The sequence below is a fragment of the Sus scrofa genome, chromosome 13 (genome assembly GCF_054392235.1).
Source record: "Sus scrofa isolate SSC_HxYL_T2T_F1_AM1 chromosome 13, Sscrofa_HxYL_maternal_Yorkshire_Landrace_v2.0, whole genome shotgun sequence".
NCBI classification, from domain to species: Eukaryota; Metazoa; Chordata; class Mammalia; order Artiodactyla; family Suidae; genus Sus; species Sus scrofa.
This window is the reverse complement of record NC_139395.1, coordinates 72,661,191-72,687,236: the sequence shown is the minus strand read 5'-3', so window position 1 is coordinate 72,687,236 and position 26,046 is coordinate 72,661,191. Positions and strand designations below refer to the sequence as shown.

The 26,046-nt window shown below is 35.6% G+C and overlaps 1 protein-coding gene across 1 annotated transcript in view; it reads right to left on the bottom strand.

Annotated features, from left to right (window-relative positions):
* Positions 1-26,046, bottom strand: part of CNTN6 (contactin 6) — a 295,431-nt gene that overhangs the window by 100,296 nt on the left and 169,089 nt on the right. The window contains 2 exon segments of the mRNA XM_084989161.1: positions 5,001-5,103; positions 7,294-7,497. Coding sequence (XP_084845287.1) covers positions 5,001-5,103; positions 7,294-7,497 — 307 coding nt within the window.

Sequence of the window (26,046 nt, the reverse complement as noted above, 5' to 3'; positions counted from 1 at the left end):
TTTTTGTCTTTTTACTATTTCTTTGGGCCGCTCCCGCGGCATATGGAGGTTCCCAGGCTAGGGGTCGAATTGGAGCTGTAGCCGCCAGGCTACACCAGAGCCACAGCAACACTGGATCCGAGCCACGTCTGCAACCTACACCACAGCTCAGGGCTACACCGGATCCTTAACCCACTGAGCAAGGGCAGGGACCGAACCCGCAACCTCATGGTGCCTAGTTGGATTCATTAACCACTGTGCCACGACGGGAACTCCTAAAACTTTTTTAAAGAGAACACTTACAGAATTGAGGGCCAACTGCATCTGCATATGGAGAATTAATTCATATATTAAAGAGATGAGACTACAAAAAGAAAATGCTCTAGAGATCTATATAGGAGTATCACAAGAGGTAGGCAAAGAACAATTTTCAGAGTTCAAAGCTGGAAGATGTTAGAATTCCAGCAAGGTAGAGGGGAGATTTAGCAAACTTTTGGAGCATAATAAAGGGATGCATTTTAGTATTAAACTAGCCTTATTACTAACATCTACTTTCCATCCATTCTAAGGAAGCTTAATAATAAGCCACAGAAAGATCAGGCATATTCACAGTAACTTAACTCCCATCAATAAAATCCAATACTTGATATAGATATACCACTATCCAACATTCAATAACATATCATTTACTTTGTCTCTAATTCAATCCAAAATTACTGGATAACCTAAGAAGCATAAAAAAATTGGAAACATTATTAGGACAAAAAGCAGTCAACAGAAACAGATCCATAAATTATAGAGATGATAGAATTAGCAGACAAGGACTTTTCTACCATTATTAGGGCTCCTGTATAATAACAAGGGATTACAGGTAAAAGAATTAATTAAGAAAGAGTCTATAATAGAAAAGCCTAAAAAAAATAGTGAAAACAAAAACAAAAGCTGTAGAGGAAGTTTTAGCCTCCAATACCACAGCTGTAACAAACAGTAAACACAGCCTAATTCCTTGCCAGATAAACATAAAAGTTTATACCAAAATCTAGTGTAAAATTAATTCCTTTCACCTGTTATATCACATTTAGGTTTTGAAAATGACAAAAAATTTAAAGGACCCATTAAAAAGTACAGCCATCAGGGACAGAGCAAGCATTAGAACTAGACTACGTATGGAAAATATTTTAAAGCTATCAGAGTGGGTGTTTATAATTACCAAGCTTAATATGCTAAGACTCTAATGGAAAAAGCAGACAACATTCAAGAATAGATGATTAATGTCATAGAAAAAAGAAATTCTAAGAAAGGATCAGAAGTAAATGGTAGATGTAAAAATGCTGTAATACATATGAGAATGACTTTGATAGGCTTGTCACTGAAAGGCACATGACTGAGGAAAGAGTAAGTGAAATAGAAGAAAGATCTATAGGAACTTCCCAAACTAAAATATGAAGAAAAATAAAAAAGGAATGGAAAACAAACAAAACCACAGCAAAAAAAAAAAAAATAAATAAAATAAACCCAGAATATCCCAGAACTGGATGCAATTATTCATTGTATACCAGGAATATCAGAAGAAGAACAAAAAGAGAAATTAACAGAAGAAATTTTAAGTAGTAATGACTGAAAATTTTCCAAATTAATGACAGCTACCAAATTGTAGCCCCAGGAAGCTCAGAGAACAAGCAAGATAAAAACCAAAATAATCTACATATGCAAGAGAAGAAATATTCTCCGGGATAAAGGGAATTATTTCCTAAATATTTAGGAAATATTTCCACAAATATTTAATGAAAAGCAATCAGTATTTGGGGACCTGTTTTAGGTCCTAAAAATGAAAAATTAAATAAAAACAATATCTGGCATTGACTTTATTATTATTATTATTATTTGCTTTTTTAGGACCGCATCCACAGCACATGGAGGTTTCCAGGATAGGGGTCAAATCAAAGCTGTAGCTGCTAGCCCACACCACAGCCATAGCAACTTGGAATACCAGCTGCGTCTGCAACCTATACCACAGATCAAGGCAACACAGGATCCCTGACCCACTGAGCAAGCCAAGTAATCAAACCCGCATCCTCAAGGATACTAGTTGGATTTGTTTCCATGAGTCATGCCAGGAACTCCTGTTTTTTTCTTTTTTCATTGGCTCTTTCCTGTTCACCTATTTACCTACTGATTTTTTTCCTCTCTCCCTCCCTTCTTTCCCTTATTTACCAAAATATACAAACCTTAGTTTAGTGAATGCATAGTTTAGAGCATAAATATTAGTCAGTAGTGGGTTAGCAAAAGTGCTTAGGAATTGTGTTAATTAATAAAAAAAAATTATTTCATTCCTCACTGAATTGATCGGCTTTTTTCAGTTTTGTGTTTCTGAAACTTTTTACAGAGACATGCAGGGCACCTCAGAAAGTGAACAAGGAGATTTAAACAGATTTGTACAAAGCAGTCCCCACATTTGGAAAGAAAAAAAAAAAAATGCCGTACAACAATATTTTTAGGAAGGGATGTCAGAGAACATGATTTATAACTATCACTCAATATTTTGTAAAATGCTTGGCAATAAACCTTCAAATGGAAATTTATAATTTAAAAAGCAATAAGTTTGATTTTGTTAATTTCATATTGTTAATTATGCCTATCACATAATTTTCTAGAAAATGCTTTTTTATGTTTGTTAATGTTGCCAAATTAGAAAAGTCAGTACAGTTTTTGGTGAATGTCAAATTTTATAATAAATTAAAAAGCTTCTTCAATATGTTTGCAATGTTTCAATAAAATACGACTTGTTTTCTGAAAGCTATTGGTGAGCACATATGAAACGTTTATTGTTAATAGCTCACATTTGTATAATATTGTCCAAAGTGTACAAAGCATTTTTATGTACATTCATATCATATGGAAAAATGAAAACTATCTATAGATCAATCACACAAAATATATGCTTCTTATATACGGCATTTTAACACTATTACTTTAACCCTGTAGGATGCTTTGGGTTTTCCATTTTAACCCCTAGGAATTTCAGTTCGATATTAATGACTTTAATTTACACAATATTTCATTTAATAAATTTTTTCAAATAAAATATTATGGATAGATTATATTAAATTGATTACATCCTTGACAATATTCTATGAAGTACAATTAAGTAATTATCATATTTTCCCATTTTTCTTAATTTTATTTCATGTGCAATAGTTATTTTCTGTGTAAACTTAACAGTGAACATATACTTTATAACATTTAGGGGTTTTTTTGGTACAAATATACATGAGAATTGCCATGTTTTTATATGTATTTATACTCTCTAGTCCTCAAAACAAACACAGGAGGCAGGTATCATAATAACCTCATTTGGATGAGAATATGGAAAGTCATAGAAGAAACATGTGTGCTATTGGTCAGACAGTTCTTGAGAAAATTGGGAATTGAATCTGCCTCCTCCGCCTTTAAGAGCAGTTATCTTAACCATTTATTTAAATGATTCTAAGTTTGGAACTTAAAATCAGGCAGGGCTAATTCTGAATGGCCCTCTTCTTACTAAATTAAATGTTTGTCAGCAAAATACAATGTGAAAGATAGTTTATTCTATCATATTTGGCATCAGGAAGTAAGAGTATTTATTTAAATTACAGGACTCCATATTAGAATAAACTCTGAATATTCTTTTCAGATAGTATCTTTCATTGGTTTTCTTTTTAAATAAATCAGCTAATTCCAAAAGCATGTCACTGACAAACATCTAATTTCTTTGTATACGTTAATTTTTGAGAAAGCTTTTAAATGGTGAAAGTTCATCATATTTTAAAAGGCAGGCAAAAAACTTACATTTGTCATTTTCTTAAAAATAATTTAATAAACCAATAATTATCTATTGGACAAGTACTATGGGTCAGTTATTGTTTAAAAATAAAATATGATCTCTTAATATATGAAAAATGGGTAACCTGAGAAATTTACTTTAAAGGTCTATATGATTTCACATACAGAAAGGAGCCTAAAAGATTTAGTAACCAGCATTATTTGGATTGTTTAGTATTTTTACTTACTAACAAGATGGAGACTTTTAAGGATATTATCCATAGTTTTGAACATAAATCAGTTTCTAAATGTGATACCCACATTCAGAATAGATTCTGGATTTATAGGCAAGCACTCAATGATGGTAGTGAAAATCAAGTCTCTTACTCTTCTATAGACAAGAAGAAATCATTATTACCTGGGAACTTGTTAGAAATGGAGGAAACAGACATCACCCCAGATCTATAGAATCACAATTGAATAATGCCCGAGGTAATTCATATGTATATCAATATTTAAAAATGGCAAACCTGGTCTAATTATCAATCTATTTTTTTATGGTTAATGGTGTTTAGAGGCCTAAAAATGAAATTTTAATATTGCCAAAAAGCAAAGAGATATTCTGAGTATTCTATGCAGAAAATGCAAATATTTGGCCAGCTTCAAAGCTTTCCAAACCTATTGCTGATAAATACTTATTGGAGTAAAATAAAATACTTCGCCTACCAGGGCAGATTTGGCTCAATTCTAATTATCTGCTATGAACAATGGCCTTTAATTAGCCTTATTTTTGAAACTTGCAATGCAGGTTTTTCATTTACAAGAATCACTGATTAATTAAGCAAGGAGTCACCCCAGGCAATATATTTCTGGATGTAGGATGAGATGGAGTAAAGGAATATGTCAAAAGTTTAGTGGCCTGCTCACTCTCTTATGTAAGCTCTTTTATTCCTTGGCAATGTGCTGTCTCCGTGGGATTCATAATGCTGAATAAATATCAACAAATTTAGGGGGGAATTGCTGCCCCAATCATTTTCAGAGTACTAAGTATGTTTGTTTAAAGTCCAATCAGAAAGTTCCACTTTTGCCCAGCATATGAAAACTGCTTGCTAATTTCCCTTAAAGCAACGTTTGAATACCAAAATGTTTGTTTTAATTAAAACAACCAGGAGGGAAAAAAAGCAGAACAAAACAACTACAAAAAAAAAAAACAACCTTACTTTCCAAGGGCAAAGCATTCCAGTTTTACAGATGAATCCTTTGCAGCTTGTATAGTTTCAGGAAAACGTACTTCAATCTTTGGTTCATATTCCCCCATCACACCTGTTAAACACCAAAAAGAGCTAGCTAGCAGCATTTCTAGAGAATATAAGGCTTCTATGTAGCAAATGCTTTATATACCAAAATCTGATTATTCTGTCCTTCAATTAACATTACTTTTCTATACTTTAATGAGTGACAGGGAAGTAAGGAAACTTCATGATGCTAACTAAGGTGTTACTACATTACTCTGTCCCCTCAAAAAGAGGTGCTTAAGAAACGTCAAACAGAATAGAGGCATTCAGAATTTCCTAATGTTCTGCAACAGCATCTTATGAAGAATTACTGTTTCCCATTAAGAACCATATATACCAGATTTTAAAATGCTTCTGAGTTATCAAGCAAGTTATCTTCTCTAGAGATTTCTTAGATCTATTTCTCTTTCATAGAACTTCTGGGCCAGATCTATTTTGGAATAAGGAAGTTTTCAGCTAGCATTGAGGAGGAGGTCTGATGAAGAACTTCTTAATCCGCAATATCAGTACTTTTGCAAAAAACCTATGAAGCAACTATTTGGCATAAATAAAGACAGTTATTCTTATGTCAGTCCATTAGGGTTTTACTCTAAATGAGTTTGTGTACATTTATAAAAATATTTCTGTTTTTATAATTTTAAAAATTTCAAAAGGAATTATGCATATAGATAAGAATAAAGCAATACTCTAAGGTATTGTAAATATGCTATCTCCAGAGAAATTGGAACAAGTATGCCATCCTATTAATTAATTTAATCAACAATCAATTGAGATTCTTCAAAAATTTTTATTTTTTTAAAACTTATATAGCAAACACCAGAAGAATATATTCCTAAAGTACGATTTATTGGTGGCCACTACAATTGCACAAAAGATGAAACTTTTAAAATATATATAAAATAAGAATATCTAGTTTTTAAGACCTTCATCATTCCAAACATTCAAAGAGGCTGTGGTTGAGCATGTAGAGAGTACTATTTCATTCAAATAAATTGGTAAATGTTTTGTTTTCTATTTCTTTGGAATCTGATATTTCTTGAGTATCTACTTTTAGAAGATATTTGTCTTTTTAATTATGTATGATGCTTATGGTCTCTTTTTACCATTAATGTGTTGAAAAAAATGGAGGAGATGAAAGAATGAAGAAATTAAGAAGAGATGGTGCAGAAACTAAAAGCAGATAGGAAAAAAGGAAAATATGGTGGCGTTTCTATGCATATTATTGACTTATGATCTCCTCCAGTCATGAGCAGAGTACTCACTAAAGGGGAGCAGTAAGACTTAGAAGTAAATCTAATAGTTGCTGAGCTCTGAATTAAGACTATGCAAATATATTTGAATGGTTAGTGATTATAAAACTGTCATAATTCCCTGTATAGAGCTATTTACTCAAATTCTGTTAGCTATCATTAGCATTATATTCCTGCTTTTCTTAAACTCCTTAGAAAGGAGAAAAACTCTATGAAGTTTTACATTTCAAGTCCAGAATCTTATCATAAAATGCATTAGCAGGTTTTCCATCCTTACATTTCCCACTGTGAATATTTAATTAAAGAATCAACTAGAGGATTTTTCTACTTCATTGACTTCCTTAGGTTTTCTAGCTCTCTAAATCTGGTACCAGCTATGACTTGACTAAACTACAGAATTCATCAGAGACCAATCTGAATTATGTCCCTTGGAGGAATATAATTAGTATGAATTTTGTTTTTCATTTTTCTTTGGAATGTTCAAAATTAATGTTAACTGGATTTGCTTTCCTTGGATGTAAATTGTTTATATGTTTTGCCAACCAGAAAAATAAAGGGTGAGCAAAAGATACAACTGTGGAAAAGAAAGGGGCATTAAAAAGAAGCTGTATCATATATTCATTGAAAGTATATTAATTGGAATAATAAGTTTGCAGCACCCACACATGCAAAATACATGCCTACTCTCCCAAACTTTTTTTTTTACAAAATACTTCTTATGAAGAATATTCTAATGGCAGAGAAGAAAGGGCACAGTAGACCTGGAAGCATGTATACTATACCATATAGGTAAATTATATAATTTTCTTATTATTTTTATAATATCTGATTTTCATCATATATGTGAATTACCTCTCAACTCAAAGTTGATGTGGCTCCACTGAACCAGAGGAAAGCAGAAAGCTTTATAGACCTCCCCAGGCTTTAAGAGAAGCAAAATATATTCACAAGATAACTCATCATCTTACCATCAGTGCGCTGAACTAATGGAGTGGGCGGTCCTTGAACACTCCTCTGGGCTTCCTTATTGGTTATGAAGCAGGTGTAGTTGCCAACATCTGATGGTTCCACTTTGGCAATGTACAAGTTTCCTGTCTCTTGTGATACAAATCGTCTCTTGTCCTCTTGGACATATAAGGGGTTATCATTGAAAGTCCATGCATAAGATAAATCTGGAAAACAGAAAAAAAATCCTTACTGTATTCCTTCTTACCTGAAAATTCTGTGTCCTACTTCTCCATAAATGGAATAAAATTGTGCCCCTGTTTTTTTGTTTGTTTGTTTGTTTTTGTTTTTTGGTTTATTCCTATCCTTGTGTGATTGAAATATCCCCTTAAAGTCAAATATATCCCAATTTGGATGATGTGGTCTCCACTGGTTTTATGTGATTAAGGACATGATGATGGGATATCAAGGGAAAAAGTAGATGAACTTATTATGAAATACAATAAGATTTAAAATACTATGGACTTAAAAAACACACACTGAATTTCTCCAGGAATACTCATGCTAAAGCAGTTTCTCAGTGTGCATCAGAAACATTGACTGCATTAATCACACTTAGAAATACTTGTTAAAAATGTAAATTCAAGGAGTTCCCGCTGTGACACAATGGGATTGGCAGCATCTCTGGAGCACAGGGACACAGGTTCAATCCCCAGCTCTGCACAGTGGGTAAAGGATCAGGCTTCAGCTGCAGTATAGGTTACAACTGTGGCTTGGGTCTGATCTCTGGCCCAGGAACTCCATATACCACAGGGTGGCCAAAAATAAAATAAAATAGAATAAAAACTTAAAAAAATTAACTTCAAGATTTAAGTTAATGGGCTCTAACACTGATCTTAGAATTTATTTATTCAATCATTAAAAAATTCCTGAACACTTATTGTGTGACCATTTTCAGACTTAAAATACAGCAAAGCAAAACCTATGCCTTATAAATCCTGACCAGTTACGCTAATTAGAACTAGTGTGGATTATCTTAAGGTGGGATGATATGTGCTTTGACAGAAGCATCGGAGGGAACCTAGAGAAAGAACCTAGAATGATCAGTGGTCAAAAAGTCTTCTGATGGAATTCCTGTCATGGTGCAGTGGAAACGAACCAGACTAGGATCCATGAGAATGCAAGTTTGATCCCTGGCCTCTCTCAGTGAGTTAAGGATCCGGTGTTGCCGTGATCTGTGGTGTAGGTCATAGATGCAGCTCGGATCTGGCATTGCTGTGTCTGTGGCATAGGCCAGCAGCTACAGCTATGACTCGACTCCTAGCCTGGGAACCTCCATATGCTGTGGGTGCCACCCTAAAAAAAAAAAAAAAGAAAAAGAAAGAAAAAAGTCTCCTGAGAAGAACTTCATGTTCAAACAAGCAGAATGAATCGGAGCTATTCAGGCAACAGATGAACAAACATTGCTAAGAGAGCAAAGAGCATGAACAAAAGCTTAAAGATAACATCATTTTTGCTGAATATTAATCAATCTAACTCCGGATATCTTATATGAATAAGATATGAATATAACTCTATGTAGACATATATAATTGGTATAGTGAACATACTGCAAAATTCACACATCCTCAGTTCAATTAGCTGTAACAATCCAAACCTTATGTAACTACCAATTTCATAATAAAATATGGAATAATTCCAGCTCTTTGGAAATTTTTTTATGTCCCTTTCTGGTCAGCCTCTACCATTGTAACAAATACCTGATTTCTATCATCATAGATAATTTCTGGTAGTATCTGGATCTCATAAAAATGGAATCAAGCATAATATACTTTTTTGTGTCTGTTTTTTTAACAAATTTTTAATGTTCCCCTATGTAGTTGTGAATATCAGTATTTTGTTTATTATTGAGCAGTAGTCTATATTATGAATATACCAAAATGTGTTTGGCTACTTCCTTGTTGAAGAGCATTTGAATTGTTTCAAACTCAGGACCATTATATATTAGGTTGAAATAAACATTCTTTTCTAACACTGTGTGGACATTTTCATTTTTCCTCATTAAGTTCCTAGGAGTGAACCATAGTGTAGATGCATGCATTACTTTATCTAAAAAACTATAAAAAATTTTCCAGAGGTGTACCAATTGCCATCTCCGTCAGCAATATATGACAGTTAGTTGTCCCACAGCTTTTCAAAAATTATATTGTCTTTTTTTATTTTAGCCAGAAATCTTTGAGTGGAGGAAAATACCCTCATGATTAAGGTTTTGTAAGTGTAGTACAAAATGGAAGTTAAGACATTACATGTATTGTGGAAAGTAGGAAGAATTGAATTTATGTCTAGGAAAGTGGGAGAATATAACTTATTCAGAAAGTATGCTCCCAAATAAGTGGAAGGTATAGGTGCTGGAGGTGAAGGTGAAGACTAGGTTAAAATGCCTCCACCTCTAGATAAACTTGGACATCACCTACTTGGAAGTCACTGCTCACAGGAGAGCAACTGAAGCAAGTTGGAGTCTCTTATACAGGCAGAACTTGCTGGTCATATTTGTCATTTGCACTTACATTAAAAACTGGTGCAGGAGTTCCCATCCTGGTGCAGCAGAAACAAATCTTACTTGGAACCATGAGGTTGCAGGTTCCATCCCTGGCCTCGCTCAGTGGGTTGGGGATCCGGCGTTGCCGTGGGCTGTGGTATAGGTTGCAGACGCGGCTCAGATCCCTCATTGCTGTGGCTCTGGCATAGGCTGGCGGCTACAGCTCTAATTGGACCCCTAACCTGGGAACCTCCACATGCTATGGGTGCAGCCCTAAAAAGACAAAAGACAAAAAAAAAAAAAAAAAACCTGGTGCAGAAGAAGGCATGATAGAAACCAAAAAGGCTAATTATGTCTGGTGTGCTATAGCAATCTTTTCTAGATAGAAACAGACTACATGAAATATTCTTCTTTAATTGTACTGATTTTTAATTCTCTAAAGGATGAGGAAGCAATGCATACTGAGAGCTATTCTGAACTTAAATCTGATTTATATAGAAAAATTCTCGGGAAAGTGCAAGTGTGGGAATATTGCCATCTTTATCATCACTTTCACCAAAAAAAAAAAAAAAAAGGTATTAACAATACAGTTAGGAAGCCAGTTTTTAAAAGAAATGAAAGAAAAGAAGGAAGGAAAGAAAAGAGCGACTCTAAAACAAATAGTGAAGAAGAGCTAAGGTAAATCACATATTTACATTACATATTAAATGTTATATGTATATATTAAATTCTGAAAACAATGCATAAATTATTTTGATAAAAATAAATTCATCTGTACATACACAACTCATATCATTCTCAGGAATGAAGAAAATATGAGGGAAATAAATGACAAAGAGGAAGAACATCAACTAAAATGCCACTTAAGAATGAAATGTGAGGGGTTCCCATTTGGCTCAGTGGAAACTAATCTGACTAGCATCCATGAGGATGCAGGTTCTATCCCTGGCCTCGCTCAGTGGGTTAAGGGCCCAGCATTGCTGTGAGCTGTGGTGTAGGTCACAGATGCGGCTACTATCTGGTGCTGCTGTGTCTGTGGTGTAGGCTGGCACTATAGCTCCTATTCAGCCCCTAGCCTGGGAACCTCTATATGCCATGAGTGCAGCCCTAAAAAGACAAAATAAAATAAAAAAGAATGAAATGTGAAAATGCATAAAATGGAATTAAACCTGTAAAAGTAATGTTCGGGTAGAAAAAAAAATCCATATGTTGTTATACAAAAAACATAAATCAAGATATTCAGTATGATCCCATTAAAAATTACGTATTCTTGTGTGGGAATTTGTATGTATATATATATGTCTGTGTGTTCATATAAATTATTAAACTTAGAAACCTAGGAATGTATACAGTGGTTTTCTCAGGGTATGGGAAGGAAAACAATAGACTTTTTACATAGTGCATGTCTGCCGTATTAGAATTTTTAATTACTATGTAATATTTTTGTCAGTGGGAAAAAGAATAAGGTGAAAATAGTACCAGGGAAGCTAAACACTAAAATGAATTACAACTTTTAAAAAATAAGATGGATAGCATTTATTGTTTTTACTCTGAATCATTCAGACCAGAGTATTTTATTCCAAGCACGTTTAGGAAGCTTGTTAAACTACATATAGCTAGTCTTTCTTCCTAGCAATGTGGTTGTTTAACATCTGAGTGAAGTATCATGGGATCTGTATTTTCAACATCCTACAAAGTCTTATGGCAGACATTACATTCAGAGCAGTCATTATTGGGAAGGAATTAAAAATCTCAAGTAGATCAAGAAATAGACAACTGAAAATAGCAAAGGCCAGAAGTAAGGTCACAAAAAAAAGTGATAAGAACTAAGGTTTTGACCCGTTGTTGGGGGGAGGGGGTAGAAAGAATAATGTAGCTATCTTCTTAGGTCATGTTGCTGTCATGTTCATAAAGGGTTAAATAAAGCCCTCTCCTTTGATGTCCAGAAGGTAAAAGTAGGACCTATGGCTTTTGGAGATTACAAAATGCTGTTTGACCCTTATTACAGTGAAGACCAGTTTAAACTTTGGAGCTATAGCAGCAGATCCTTTATGAGGTAGGGAGCTCGCTATCATCAGAGGTGACCAAGCAAAGGATGGATGATCATTGCTTGAGTTGTTGTTAAAAAAAAATTTATTTTTGCAATGGATGGGAGGTTAAAACTATGTTTCTATGAATGGTCTACTCCGGCCTCAGCATTCTTTTGTTTTTTTCTAAAAGTCTGTGCTTTTAGATCAAGTATGCATAAATGCAATTCACTTTTTATTTTTTAAATACGATTTGAGATTCTTATCCTGTTCCTGGGTATTGAATTTTTGTTTTCTTTGGCAAGGCCCTACTGGAGTCTTTTATCATTTCATGTGGTCTCTTGCTTCTCAGTTTCTTTAATGATGTCCTTTACTGCCTCACTATTATGCCTGTTGTCTGACTTCACCAAAGAGATGCTCAAAGCGTTTTTGTTTGAAACTGGAGAGCTCTCTAGATAGTAAATTTTTCTGCAATATAAAGAGGGGGAAAAATGTAGTTCTGATTTCCTGTTGTCAGTGACTCATCTTTTGAACCTTCTGTGAAATAAAGACAAATCTTGAGCAAATTCCCAGGGCCATGTTCAGCTTAGGGATCTCTAATCAATGCCTGTATGGTGAGAAAAATAAGCTCTAGCTCTCTGAAATCCAAGGTAAACCTTTCCACTTAACAGAAATTACATATTGCCACTGGTGCCCAAGAAATCTTTGTATTCTTTACCCTATAATCTTGGGACCAGAGACCATAATTTTTATCTCTTCCTTGGTGAATTCATTTTACTTTAGCTGCTAAAGCTTTCTGATCTGTTCCGACATGTGGTGTATCCTTTTTCGATAGCAGAACATTTAGAAACTCCTTGGGGAAAAAAAAATAGAAACTGCTCCAAGAATGTGGTTCAGAAATAAGGAATATTACATAAGGAATAATAATAATAAAGAAAAAACCCTAAGGAGCACTTTCATTTCATACCTCTTTCATCATTTCATCAATTTGTTTTGTGTGGCTAATTGTCTGTGGCCAATATGCCTGTTATATAGAGTAGGATCTGAAGCAGAGGGTATAAATGTAATTTCCCTAATTCATACTATTAACATGTGAAAGAGGTAGAACTTGAACCTAGATCCTTCTGATATCAAATCTTTTGTTCTTTCCCTAATACCACCTTTTTTCTTTTCTATGCACAGCTGACCCTCAAATATACTGTTATTGTCTATTCTTCCTCATTCCCTCAGACTTCCAAATCCACAGCTCCCAGCATATCTGCAGCTACTCACATCTAGGACAATTGTTCCCCACCCCTTCATTTCCTCCCCTGTCCATACTGCCTTTCCTGTATTTAATTTCCTCAGAATCGTAGAGAGTAAATGATTAACTTGTCATTCTAAATTATTCCAACATATTTAGAGCTACTAGTAGTAGGATATAGATCACATTGCTAAAACCTCTAAAAAGTAATTCTTCTCTCCAAAAAGGCCCTCTATGATAGAGATTTTAAAACTTCAGTGTGCATCAGAATCACCTGAAGGACTTGGTTAAGCAAAGTGCTGGGCTCCATTCTCAGTTTCTTTCAGTAGGTCTGGGGAGAAGCCAGGTAATTTGCATTGCTAACAAGTTTCCAGGTGGTGAGGATGCTGGGGAAATGCTGCTTTGAAAATCATTGCTATTAATGGTAAAACTCAGTCTCCTCTCTGTGATAGCACTGGGAAGTGAAATGGTCAGTATTTCCATAGAATGGTGGCCACCTTGCACATCTGCCTTTGGGTGGTATGTTGGAGGCTCGAGAAAAAGGTGTTCCTCAGTTCATAGATTCATAGAATGTCTGGAGGTAGGGACCTGAGATTTCTTCCAGACCATTCTCTTCATTTTACAGGCAAATAAGTAGAAAGGAAAATTGCAGTAGCTCTGAGACTAGAATCCATGTGCCCTTTTGTGCCCCTCTGTGAAATGGTGAAAATGTAAAGCTGTAGGACCTTCCTGTCACTGTTGTTTTTCATCCTATCCTGCTCCCTTCTCCCCACAGTTTGCCTCTTCCCATTCATCCAAACAGCCATCCTACAGAGGGGGCTTTTATCCATTTTGTTCCATCATCAGCCACTGCCTGCTTAATTTGTATATTTTTTAATGGGGAAAGAAGAAAAATACCTTGCAAATTGGAAGTTTAAAATCCTTCCCATTTGGTTTTTCTTAATTAAATGTATAATTCATGAGCCACTTAAGTCGAAACCATTGAATTTTTTAATATTTTTCTCCTCCATCGATGACATTTATCTGTTATTAATGATCGTGATGTATTTTCCCTATGATGATTCAGCTGGAACATTAGGACTGAATAATAATTGGTCCTCTCTGAACCATTGTTGATAGTTTCACATGGACATAATCCTCTACAATTTTATTATTATTAGAAGTGGCGGATTTGCTGTAAGCAATTGAAGACTATTGGCTGCTCTGTCAAGCATACAAGAAATCCTATTTTCCCCAGAGCATGATTATGTTTTGATGTATTTTATGGCTATATATCTTGTATTCTGATATTTAAAATGCAAACACAATATATGCAAGTATACACCTTATATAGTGTGTAATTTTTATTAGAAGAGAAGCCTCTTGTGAAAGAGAGCAGTAAGGATAAACACTGACACTGAGAACTTCCATTGGCTCTGCACAAAGGAGTTCAACAGTGGTAGCGCATTTTTTGAGAAAATAAATGAGCAGAATAAAGAATTTGAAGCATAGTGCTCAGATTGAGTGGCTAAATCCCCCCTTTGGAATGTTTCAGTATGTGTGTACTTTACTGCAAGCCTTGTGTAGCGCTCCAGAGTTAAATGCAACTGGCTCACAGGTGGTAAATCATGGTTATGCTTGCTCAGTGGTAAAGAACTAATCTGAGAAAAATAATTCCTTTTCTGGGATGAAGTCATTGATATTGGTGCTGAGCAAGTTTATGACGTAAGCCAGAAAACTGCTCTGACACCTTTATGGTCATTCCTATTTGAGTTCCCATTTGTTCCACAATTACTGCTTGACCATCTAGATTTTATTAGATCTCTTGGTTTGCAATACATCCTGTTTGGAATCATGGAGATGGCTGCCTTTGTGGCCTACAAACAACCACTGAGGAAAGGCCCTCTGAGTCCCAATCATTGCTACATTCCAGTGAACTCTAGGACAGCTTCTGCACTGTTGATGTTCTGAATGTGGAGAGAGGGGATGTGGAGCACAGGACCTAGAGAAATAAACTCTGGGACTTTGGTCCTACATGGATTAGGAGAGCCACAATCCTTCTGGTTCTAATAACTACACACTTAGGCAAATCAGTCCATCTCTATGGGTGGTGTTTACACATTCTTCTGTAGAGAATGCTTGCTATATCCTTCTATAATTTATTTAGTAATTATTAAGTGTCTGTTATAGCCAGATGATGCCAGAAAAAAATTAGGCAGTAGAACAACTGCAATGGTATTTAGATAGGTTCCCTTGATTTCCAGAGACATGATCTTGGCCAAGCTAACACTAATTTCTTTAACACAGTTATTCAGCTTCTAAATTGGAGAAATTTTTCTTGATAGTGTTAGATGAGTTGAGGTCTACCAAATGCTGAGTTGAATGCCCAGTGTATAGTAGGCACTCATCATTTTATCCAATCATGTAGTGTTAAATACTACTTACCTATGGTAACTTCCAAATTTAGTTCTCTAAACAGAACTTTCTCCCCAGACACTGCCTACTTGAAGTTTTCACTGTGAAGTTAGACATCTGAAAGTTAACATGTCTTAAAAACACATTCCTAATTTCCTCTATCCCCAAACCTGTTCCCCACTTATTGGCTTCATCCCTATACGTGGAATTCTTCTCCAGCTGCTCAGCACCAAGTTCTTGGAGTTATCTTTTACTTCTCTTTCTCTCTCTCTCTCTCTCTCTTTTTTTTTTTTTTTTCTTTTTGGCCATGCCCACAGCATGCAGAAGTTCCTGGGCCATGGACTGAATCCATGCCAGAGAAGTGACTTGATCAACCACAGTGACAACACCAGAGTCTTAACACTCTGTGCCATAAGAGCACACCACTTTTTTTTTTTTTTCTCTTACAACCTACTTTGAATCTTTCAGGAAGTTATTTCAGCTATAACCTCTAAAAACATGCTGAATGTGGCTACTCATCCACCTGTCTACTACTATCATCCTGGTTTGAGCCACCATTAACTCTAAGCTGAATCATTATAATAACCTTTTAACTCCTTATACCTTTGCCCCTTTGTGGTCTCTTCTCCAGAATAAACCGTTAAAACTGAAACTCAAAGAAAATGTCTCATTCTTCTGCTCAATGTCATTCAGTGTGTTCTAACCTTGCTCTCAGGAAAAGTTAAAGACTGAAAAATATCTAGAAGGTAGTGCTTACATCCTCATTTGCTCTCCTGTTTGCTCATTTTTCTTCATCCACAGGAGCTTCATTGTTGTTCTTCCAACATGCCAGACACAGTCCTAACACAGGTCCTTTGCACATGCTGTGCCTACTCTCAAATTGCCTTTTCTCAGTGTCTTGTTCACGGCTTTAGTTCTCAAATATCAATGAAGGCTTCTTTGAGCTCTGAGTATAAAATAGCTATACCTATCACTCCATATCCCCTTTATTTTTCTGCCTAGCTCTTATCACCATCTGTCATACTCATTTTATTTTTTATTATATTTGTTTACTCTAAAACTCCTGAAGCTAAGACCTTTGCTGCTTTGTTCTCCACCACATCCCTGAAACTCAGTAAAATGAGTGGCACATAGTAAGTACATAATAAATATTTCTTGAGTGAATATATAGGACAAGTTCAATAATGGCGTTTATTGTCGCAGTTACTGTTACCATTCCAACAGGCTACTGTTGGGTCTACCTGCCTTTTACACATTCAAATAACATTGAAGAGTAACATTGTTACTGCAGATTTGACCTACCCACTAAGACAACACCAGTGTAATTTACTCCAAATGAGCAAAAAACCAAAAAGGTAATTAGGAGGAAGGAGATATGAAAAATTAGCCAGTTTTCTCAGTGTAATTTTCCTCTTTATTCTGTTACAGAATTTTGAGTCTTTGCTAGGAATGATTTTCAATTTAAGTTGAATTGTCAACATTTTTATTGACACAAATACAAATGCTGGGCTCAAACAATAGTGCTATCTTTCTATTACAGACATAGACACTCCAAACTACTGCCATAAATCCAATTGTTCTACAAACCTAAAAGTTGTATCTGAGGAGAGAATGGAACATTTCCTCTAAAGCAAATTTTAAACCTACGATTTTTATGAGCCCAGGATTGAAAGTTTTATATCCATATAATAAAGTGAAAGAATGTGCTTTACTTTCGATATGGTGAAACTATTATTTCACAGTGAAGGTGATTTTAATTATTTTAGACAGCATGTATCATTTCTATACTCTCTCATTTTAAACAAAATTTAATGTGAGCCTGGACTCATTCACTGCACTCATGAAGATCTGTTGACTGCTTATTTTCATATTCATCCAAGAGCTTTGGCTTCAAAGTTTTATGTTAATTTCAAAAATTTAGAGGAAACTCTTCTTTCACTCCTATTGCAAAATGACTTGTGCAGAATCTTTTTACAAGTGACTGAATATCTTAGCTAATGCTTACCCATGAGGTGAAAACTCAAGATGCAAAGATTTCTCTGCATAACACTTCAAAGTCCACCTCAAGGCTTAGTGACCCTTGCCCCACATGAATTAATAAGAAATATATCATATTGCCTTCTGCCACATGAACCTGTGTATAGAGGAATGACCTTCAAACCCTTTAGAGAGAGAGTGGAGGAAAGAAAAGCTTTTTATTTAGCTGATTATCCAAATTTTAGTTCTGCCAAGCACCAAGAGTCTAGCTGGAATAATTGTATTTTTCTGAGATAATGTCCAAATTAAGGATAAGAACTATAACAGATAATGGAAAGGGTTGTTAGGTATCATGTGAAGATAATGGAAGTCATAAACTACCAATGAGAGAGTTTGTGAGAAAGGAAAGTGACGTCTAATGAGAAATGAAGTGTTTTTATCTGATGTATTCTCCCCACAAAATCTTCAGTAAAATTTATATTTCTTTGAAACATTTTAGAGATATATTTTAGGAAGATGAAACAGAGGAATGAGTCTGCCTCTACTGGCATAGATTCAGTCACATTCATGGAGCTTATCTCTGCTTAGAAATAGGATTAGTGAAGAAAATATACATCTCTCCTCAGAGTATATGGAGTGCTTCCTGCTTTGTTTCCAAATATCACATTTCTAACAGGTACAGCCTAATGAGCCAATTTTGTGTTCTGGCATTATTGCCTAGGTTCCTTTTTCTTTTCCACTGTGGGTAATTTTCTCCTAGAAAAATCTTATCTGGAGATCCTCCCTTCCTAGAAGAGTAGCACACCTGTATTTGTGGTTTCCCTAAAAATTGGGAAGCAAGCATCCACAAGAATGTCTACTCTGCAGTCAGATCTCCTTTGGTTTATTTGAAAGGTCATCCATATAACAGCACCTTTTAGATCGATTTATGCTCATTTATTGAGTTGTCACGAATGATTTCCATGGGAAATTCATTTATACACCTTTTTTTTTCTTTTGTTTTGGTCTTAGAACTATTCTTTGCTGGATAAATTTATAGGATTCAGCCTAGTTGATAATTTTCCTAACTCTCCTAAATTTCATATGTATGTACAAAAAACTTTGAAATGTATTTGATAGGTCTACCTTGTTAAGAAAAAAATATGCACATTTTTGTGAATATATTAGAGAGAATGCATAAAAAATTCAGGATGTTCTGATAATATCAAGTTCTATATGATTTTTCCCTTGTAACTGAATTACTTGTTAAACTCATAGCTACCAACCAGAGAGAAAGGCAAGAAGACCAAATTGCCCAAAAAATAATATAAAAATTTAAGCCTTTATGAGCTTCTATCACTATGGACTCTAAAGTACTTTTCTTTATGAGAAGCTGTTTTAATATTTACAGTGAGTCTTTGTTTTCCATACATCAGACATAAAAATAATTTGGCCATGGCAATATTTTCTCCATCCTTCCTTTCTAACGCCATCTCCCAGGCAGTATGTTTCTAGTGCATGTCTTTGTTACTACCAAGTGTGTAAGCTAATATGGAGCCTTTAGAAAGATGGAATTAGAGGAAGGAAACATGTTTGGACAGCATATTATGGTTGACAGGATTCTGAAATAACTGCCATTGGCTCTTGCTGAACATCTAAGTATGCTAGGACCTATGAATATGGTGAAGTATGATTTTCATGGTCGCATTAGATTACACAGCACAGTTGACTTAAAGAAAATGACTTTGTCTTTGGTGCAGCTGACCTGCTCAGGTGAGCCCTCCATGGGATGGGATGCTTCTTGGCTAAAGAGATTCAACGTATTAGAGGAAATTGATACAAAGGACATTCTCTGTTACTGGTTTTGAAGATGAAGGGCATGTAGCAAAAATTATGGGCAGCCTCTAGAAGATGAGAGTGGCCCTTAACTGTTGGCCAGGAAGAAAATGCCAACCTAAGTCTTATACCGGTAAGAAATTGAATTCAGCAAACTACCTGAAGGAGCTTAGAAGGAGACTCTTCATCAGACTCTCCAGATATGCTATCTGATTATGACCTTGAATATGTATGTGTGTGTGTGTGTGTGTGTGTGTGTGTGCGTGTGTGTGTGTGTGTGTGTGTGTGTATTTAAGGACAAATTACAGACAAAGATAAACAATGTCTGTCTCTAGAGTTATTCCACTTTAAACCAGCTGTCTGCTACTCCACTTTAAAGGTTATCTGACCAATATGTTTTTCCTCTTTCTTGAGATCTTTCTTGGCACAATTAGCTGCCATGAGGAAGGTGAGGCAGGAAAAAGAAGAAGGTGTTTTAATGAGCCAATTAAAGATACTCTTAGGGCTTTTAATGAACCTGGAGGTTTTAGATTATTGAAACTAATAAACAACTTGAGATTTAAGAAGTAACTATAGAATCTTCTATCCATACACATTTTCTGAAGTCAGAAAGTCCTGGTTGGAATCTTGACTTCATTCACTATCTGAAAACTGATTTATTTATTCTATCTGAGTCAATTTCCTCATTTAAAAATTATTCTTAATTATTAGAATGGTAGGAATGAGAGATGGGATTAAGATGCAGAATAGAAGAACTGGAACTCAACTTCTCTCATAAAAACAACAAAATCACAACCAAATGCTGAGCAACCTTCAACCAAATGGACTGGAAATTTTCAAAAAGATATCCTTCTCCAGAAGACAAAGAGGAGGCCACATCAAGAGGTAGGAGGGGCAATTACGTGATATAAGCAACCCCATACCTTCTGAGTGGGAAGCCCCACAGACTGGAAAGTAACTGTATCACAGAGACTCACCTACAAGAGTGAGAGTTCTTAGCCCCACGTCAAATCCCCATGCCTGGGGATTTGGCATTGGGAGAAAGAGTCCCCAGAGCATCTGGCATTGAAGGCCAGTGGGGCTTGTTGGCAGGAGCTCCATGGGACTGGGGAAATGGAGACCCAATTCTTGAAAGGTGCACACAGACGTTTGTGAGCACTGGGTCCCAGGGAAAAGCAAAGTTTCCATAGGAATCTGGGTCAGACCTGACTACAGTTATTGAAGGAACTCCTGTGAAAACAGGGAAAACAAGCCTGACTGTGGCTTGTTGTGGGGAAGGGTATTGGAAGGAAAGCTCTTGGGAATTTTCATTAGCATGAGTTTCTCTGGAGGTGGCCATTTTGGGAAAATCTGGCCCCACCCATCAGCACTGAGAAGGCCCAGGCCAAACAATCATCCAGGTGGGATCATGGCCCCACCCATCAGTAAACAGGCTGCCTAAACCCCCCCCCCCCCGCCCCAGGCACAAGTCACATCTAACCTCACCCTGAGACAAAGACCCACCAACCAGAGGGATAGGAGTCAGTCCCATCTATAAGTGGGCAGGCACCACTTCCTCCCATCAGGAAGACTCCAGCAAGCCTCTTTACCAACTTCAGCCACAAGAGGAGTAGACACCAGAAGTAAGAAAGGCTACAACTCTATTGTCTGCAAAAAGGACACTACACCAAAAACCTGTAAAAAATGAAAATACAGAGAACTATCACTCAGATAAGTTAACCCAGAAAAACAGATAAGTGATCAGGAGATTATCAGCCTCCAGGAAAAGACTTTACACTATTGGTGCTAGAGATGATGAAAGATACTGGAAATAAACTGGAGGCAAAGATGGATAATTTACAGGAAACAATGAGCAAAGAAATACAAGATATAAAATTTTAGCAAGAAGAGATGCAAAATACAATAACTGAAAGAAAAAAATTCATTAGAAGCAACCAATAGCAGAATACAGGAGGCAGAAGAATGAATAAGTGAGGCATAGGACAGACTAGTAGAAATAACCGATGTGGAACAGAAAAGAGAAAAAAGATGGAAAACAAATGAAGAGAGTCTCAGAGAACTCTGGGACAATGTTAAATGCACCAACATCCTTATTATAGGGGTGCCAGAAGGAGAAGAGAGAGAGAAAGGGACAGAAAAAAATATTCAAAGAGATAATATCCAAAAACTTCCCTAGCATGGGAAAACTTCCCTAGCATGGGAAAGGAACCACTCACTCAAATCCAGGAAGCTCAATGAGTACCATATAAAATAAACCCAAGGAGGAACACCCTGAGACATATATTTATCAAACTGACCAAAATTAAAGACAAAGAGAAAATCTTGAAAGCAGCTAGGGAAAAGAAACAAATAACATACAAGGGAAGCCCGATAAGGTTATCAGCAGACTTTCCATCAGAAACTCTGCAGGCCAGAAGGGAGTGGCATGATATACTTAACATGATGAAAGGGAAAAAACCTCCAAACAAGATTAATTTACCCAGCAAGGTTCTCATTCAGATTTGAAGGAGAAATCAAAAGCTTTACAGATAAGCAAAAGCTAAGAGACATCAGCAACACTAAACCAGCTTTTCAACAAATACTAAAGGAACTTCTCTTGGCAGAAAATAAAAGGCCACAACCAGAAACAAAAATACCTAAATGACAAGCCTCACCAGTAAAGGCATATATACAGTAAAGATAAGAAATCATCCAAGCACAATTATGCTACCAAAATCAGAAATCATGAGAAGAGGAGGGTACAAATGCAGGACACTGGAGATGCACTTGCAATTAAGAGACCAACAACTTAAAACAATCTTATACATACATATATATATGTAAATAGAGAGAGAGAGAGACCAACAACTTAAAACAATCTCATATAGATAGATAGATAGATAGATAGATAGATAGATAGATAGATAGACAGATTCCTATATCAAAACTTCAGAATAACTGCAAACCAATAATCTTACAATTGTTACATAAATAAGAAAAATCAACTCAAAAGATAGTCATCAAACCACAAGAGGAGGAAAAAAGAAGGGAAGAAAAAGAGCAACAAAAACAAATCCAAAACAGTGAATAAAATTGGCAGTGAGAACATACATATCAATAATTATCTTAAATGTTAATGAACTAAATGCCCCAACCAAAAGACATAGACCTGTTGAATGGATACAAAAACAAGACCCATATATATGCTGTCTTCAAGAACCCCACTTCACTTCTAGGGACACATACAAATTGAAAATAAGAGGATGGAAGAAAATATTCCATCCAAATGGGGAATCAAAAGAAAGGTGGGGTAACAATACCAGTATCAGACCAATGAAGCCTATTTTAAGAGACAAGGAAGGACACTACATAATGATCAAAGGAATAATCCAAGAAGAAGATATAACAATTTTAAATATCTACACAACAACATAGGATCACCACAATATATAAGCAACTGCTAACAACCTTTAAAGGAGAATTTGACAATAACACAATAATAGTGGGGACTTTAACACCCCACTTCCAGCAAAGGACAGATCATCCAGACAGAAAATTAATATGGAAACACAGGCTCCAAATGAAGCATTAGACAAGATGGACTTAGTAGATATTTATATGACATTCCATCCAAAAGCAACAAAATACATATTCTTCTCAAGTGCACATGGAACATTCTCTAAGATTGATCACATCCTGGGTTACAAATCAAGCCTCAGTAAGTTTAAGAAAATTGAAATCATATCAAGAATCTTTTCTGACCACAACAGTATATGACTGGAAATCAAGAACAAGAAAAAAAATGCAAAAAACACAAACAGGTGGAGACTAAACAACATGCTACTAAACAACCAATGGATCAGTGAAGAAATCAAAGAGGAAATTAATAAATACCTAGAAGCCAATGACAACAAAGACATGACACTCCAGAACCTATGGGATTCAGCAAAAGCAGTTCTAAGAGAAAAGTTTATAGCATTATGAGCCTACCTCAAGAAACAAGAAAAAGCTCAAATAAGCTAACTTTACATCCAAATCAGCTAGAGAGAGAAGAACAGGAAAGACCTAAAGTTACTAGAAGGAAGGAAATCATAAAGATTGGAGCAGAAATCAATGAAATAGAAATGAGGAAAACCATAGAAAAGATCAATGAAATGAAAAGCTGGTTCTTTGAAAAGATCAACAACATTGATAAACCCTTGGCCAGACTTATCAAGAAAAAAGAGAGCGAGGATTCAAATCAATAAAATTATAAATGAAGAAGTAACAACAGACATCAGAGAAAAACAAAGGATCATAAGAGACTACTATATGCAACTATATGCCAATAAAACGGAAAACCTAGAAGAAATGGACAAATTCTTAGAAAAGTACCATCTTCCAAGACTAAACCAAGATGAAATAGAAAAGACAAATGGACCAATCACAAATACTAAAATTGAAACTGTGATTTAAAAACTTCTGACAAACAAAAGTCCAAGACCAGATGGCTTCACAGGTGAATTCTATTAAACATTTAGAGAAGAGCTAACACCTATCCTTCTGAAACTATTCCAAAACATTTCAGAGATAGGAACACTCCCAAACTCATTCTATGAGGGCACTATCACCCTGATACCAAAAACAGACAAAGATACCACACAAAAAAAGAAAATTACAGGCCAATTTCACTGATGAACATAGATGCAAAAATCCTCAAAAAAAAAAAAAATACTAGCAAACCAAATCCAGCAATACATTAAAAGGATTTTACATCATAATCAAGTGGGATTTATCCCAGGGATGCAAGGGTTCTTCAACATTTGCAAATCAACCAGTGTGATACACCACATTAACAAACTGAAGAATAAAAACCATATGATCCTCTCAATAGACGCAAAAAACGTATTTGACAAAATCCAGCACCCATTTCTGAAAAAAACCCTTCAGGAAATGGGCATAGAGGGAAGCTACCTCAACATAATAAAGGCCATATATGACAAACCCACATCTAACATCATTCTCAGTCATGAAATCAGTGAAAAGCTGAAATAATTCCCACTGAGATCAGAAAAAAGACAAGGATGTCCACTCTCACCACTGCTATTCAACATAGTTTTGGAAGTCCTAGCCACAGCAATCAGAGAAATAAAAGGAATCCAAATTGGAAAGGAAGAAGTAAAACTATCACTATTTGCAGTTGACATGATACTATACCTAGAGAATCCTAAAGACTCTACCAGAAACTGTTAGAGCTCATCAATGAATTTGGCAAAGTCACAGGATACAAAATTAATACACAGAAATCCACTGCATTTCTATGTACTATAATGAAAGATCAGAAAGAGAAATTTAGGAAGCAATCCTGCCTACCATTGCATCAAAAACAATGAAATACTTAGGAATATACCTACCTAAAGAAACAAAAGACCTGTACTCTGAAAACTATAGGACACTGATAAAAGAAATCAAAGATGATACAAACAGATGGAAAGATATACCATGCTCGTGGATTGGAAGAGTCAATATTATCGAAATGACTATACTACCCAAGGCAATCTACAGATTCAATGCAATCCCTATAAAATTACCAAGGATACTTTCAGAGAATTCGAACAAAATATTTTAAAGTTTGTTTGGAAGCACAAAAGACCCAGAATAGCCAAAGCCATCCTGAGAAAGAAAAATGGAGCTAGAGGAATCAAGCTTCTTGACTTCTGACTATACTACAAAGCAACAGTCATCAAAACCATATGGTACTGGCACAAAGACAGAAATATAGATCAGTGGAACAGGATAGAAAGCCTAGAATTAAACCCACGCACCTACTGTCAACTAATCTATGACAAAGGAGGCAAGAATGTACAATGGAGAAAAGAGAGCCCCTTCAATAAGTGGTGCTGGGAAAACTGGACAGCCACATGGAAAAGAATGAAATTAGAACACTTCCTAACACCATACACAAAAATAAACTCAAAATGGATTAAAGACCTAAATATAAGACCAGATACTATAAAAGTGTTAGAGGAAAACATAGGCCAAACACTCTCAGACATAAATAACAGCAACCTCTTCTCAGATCCACCTCTTAGAGTAATGACAATAAAAACAAAAATAAACAAATGGGACCTAATTAAACTTAATAGTTTCTGCACAGCAAAGGAAACCCTAAACAAAACAAAAAGACAACTCACAGAATAGGAGAAAATCTTTGCAAATGAATCAACTGACAAGGGATTAATCTCCAAATTTTATAAACACCTCCTACAGCCCAATACTAATAAAACATACACCATCAAAAAATGAGCAGAAGATCTAAACAGACAGTTCTCCAAAGAAGACATACAGATGGCCAAAAAACACATGAAAAGATGTTCAACATCACTCATTATTAGAGAAATGCAGATCAAAACCACTATGAGGTACCACTTTACACCAGCCAGAATGGCCATCATCAAAAAGTCTACAAACAATAAGTGCTGGAGAGGCTGTGGAGAAAAATGAACCCTATTACACTGATGGTGGGAATGTGAATTGGTGCAACCACCATGGAAAACAGTATGGAGCTTCCTCAGAAAACTAAAAGTAGAACTACCATTTGATCCAGCAATCCCACTCTTGGACATCTATCCAGAGAAAACCATGACTCGAAAAGACACATATACTCCAGTGGTCATTGCAGCACTATATACAGTAGCCAAGACATGGAAACAATCTAAATGTCCATCAACAGAACAGTGAATCAAAAAGATGTGGTTCATATGCACAATGGAATATTACTCAGCCATTAAAAGGAAAGAAATAACGGCATTTGTAACAACAT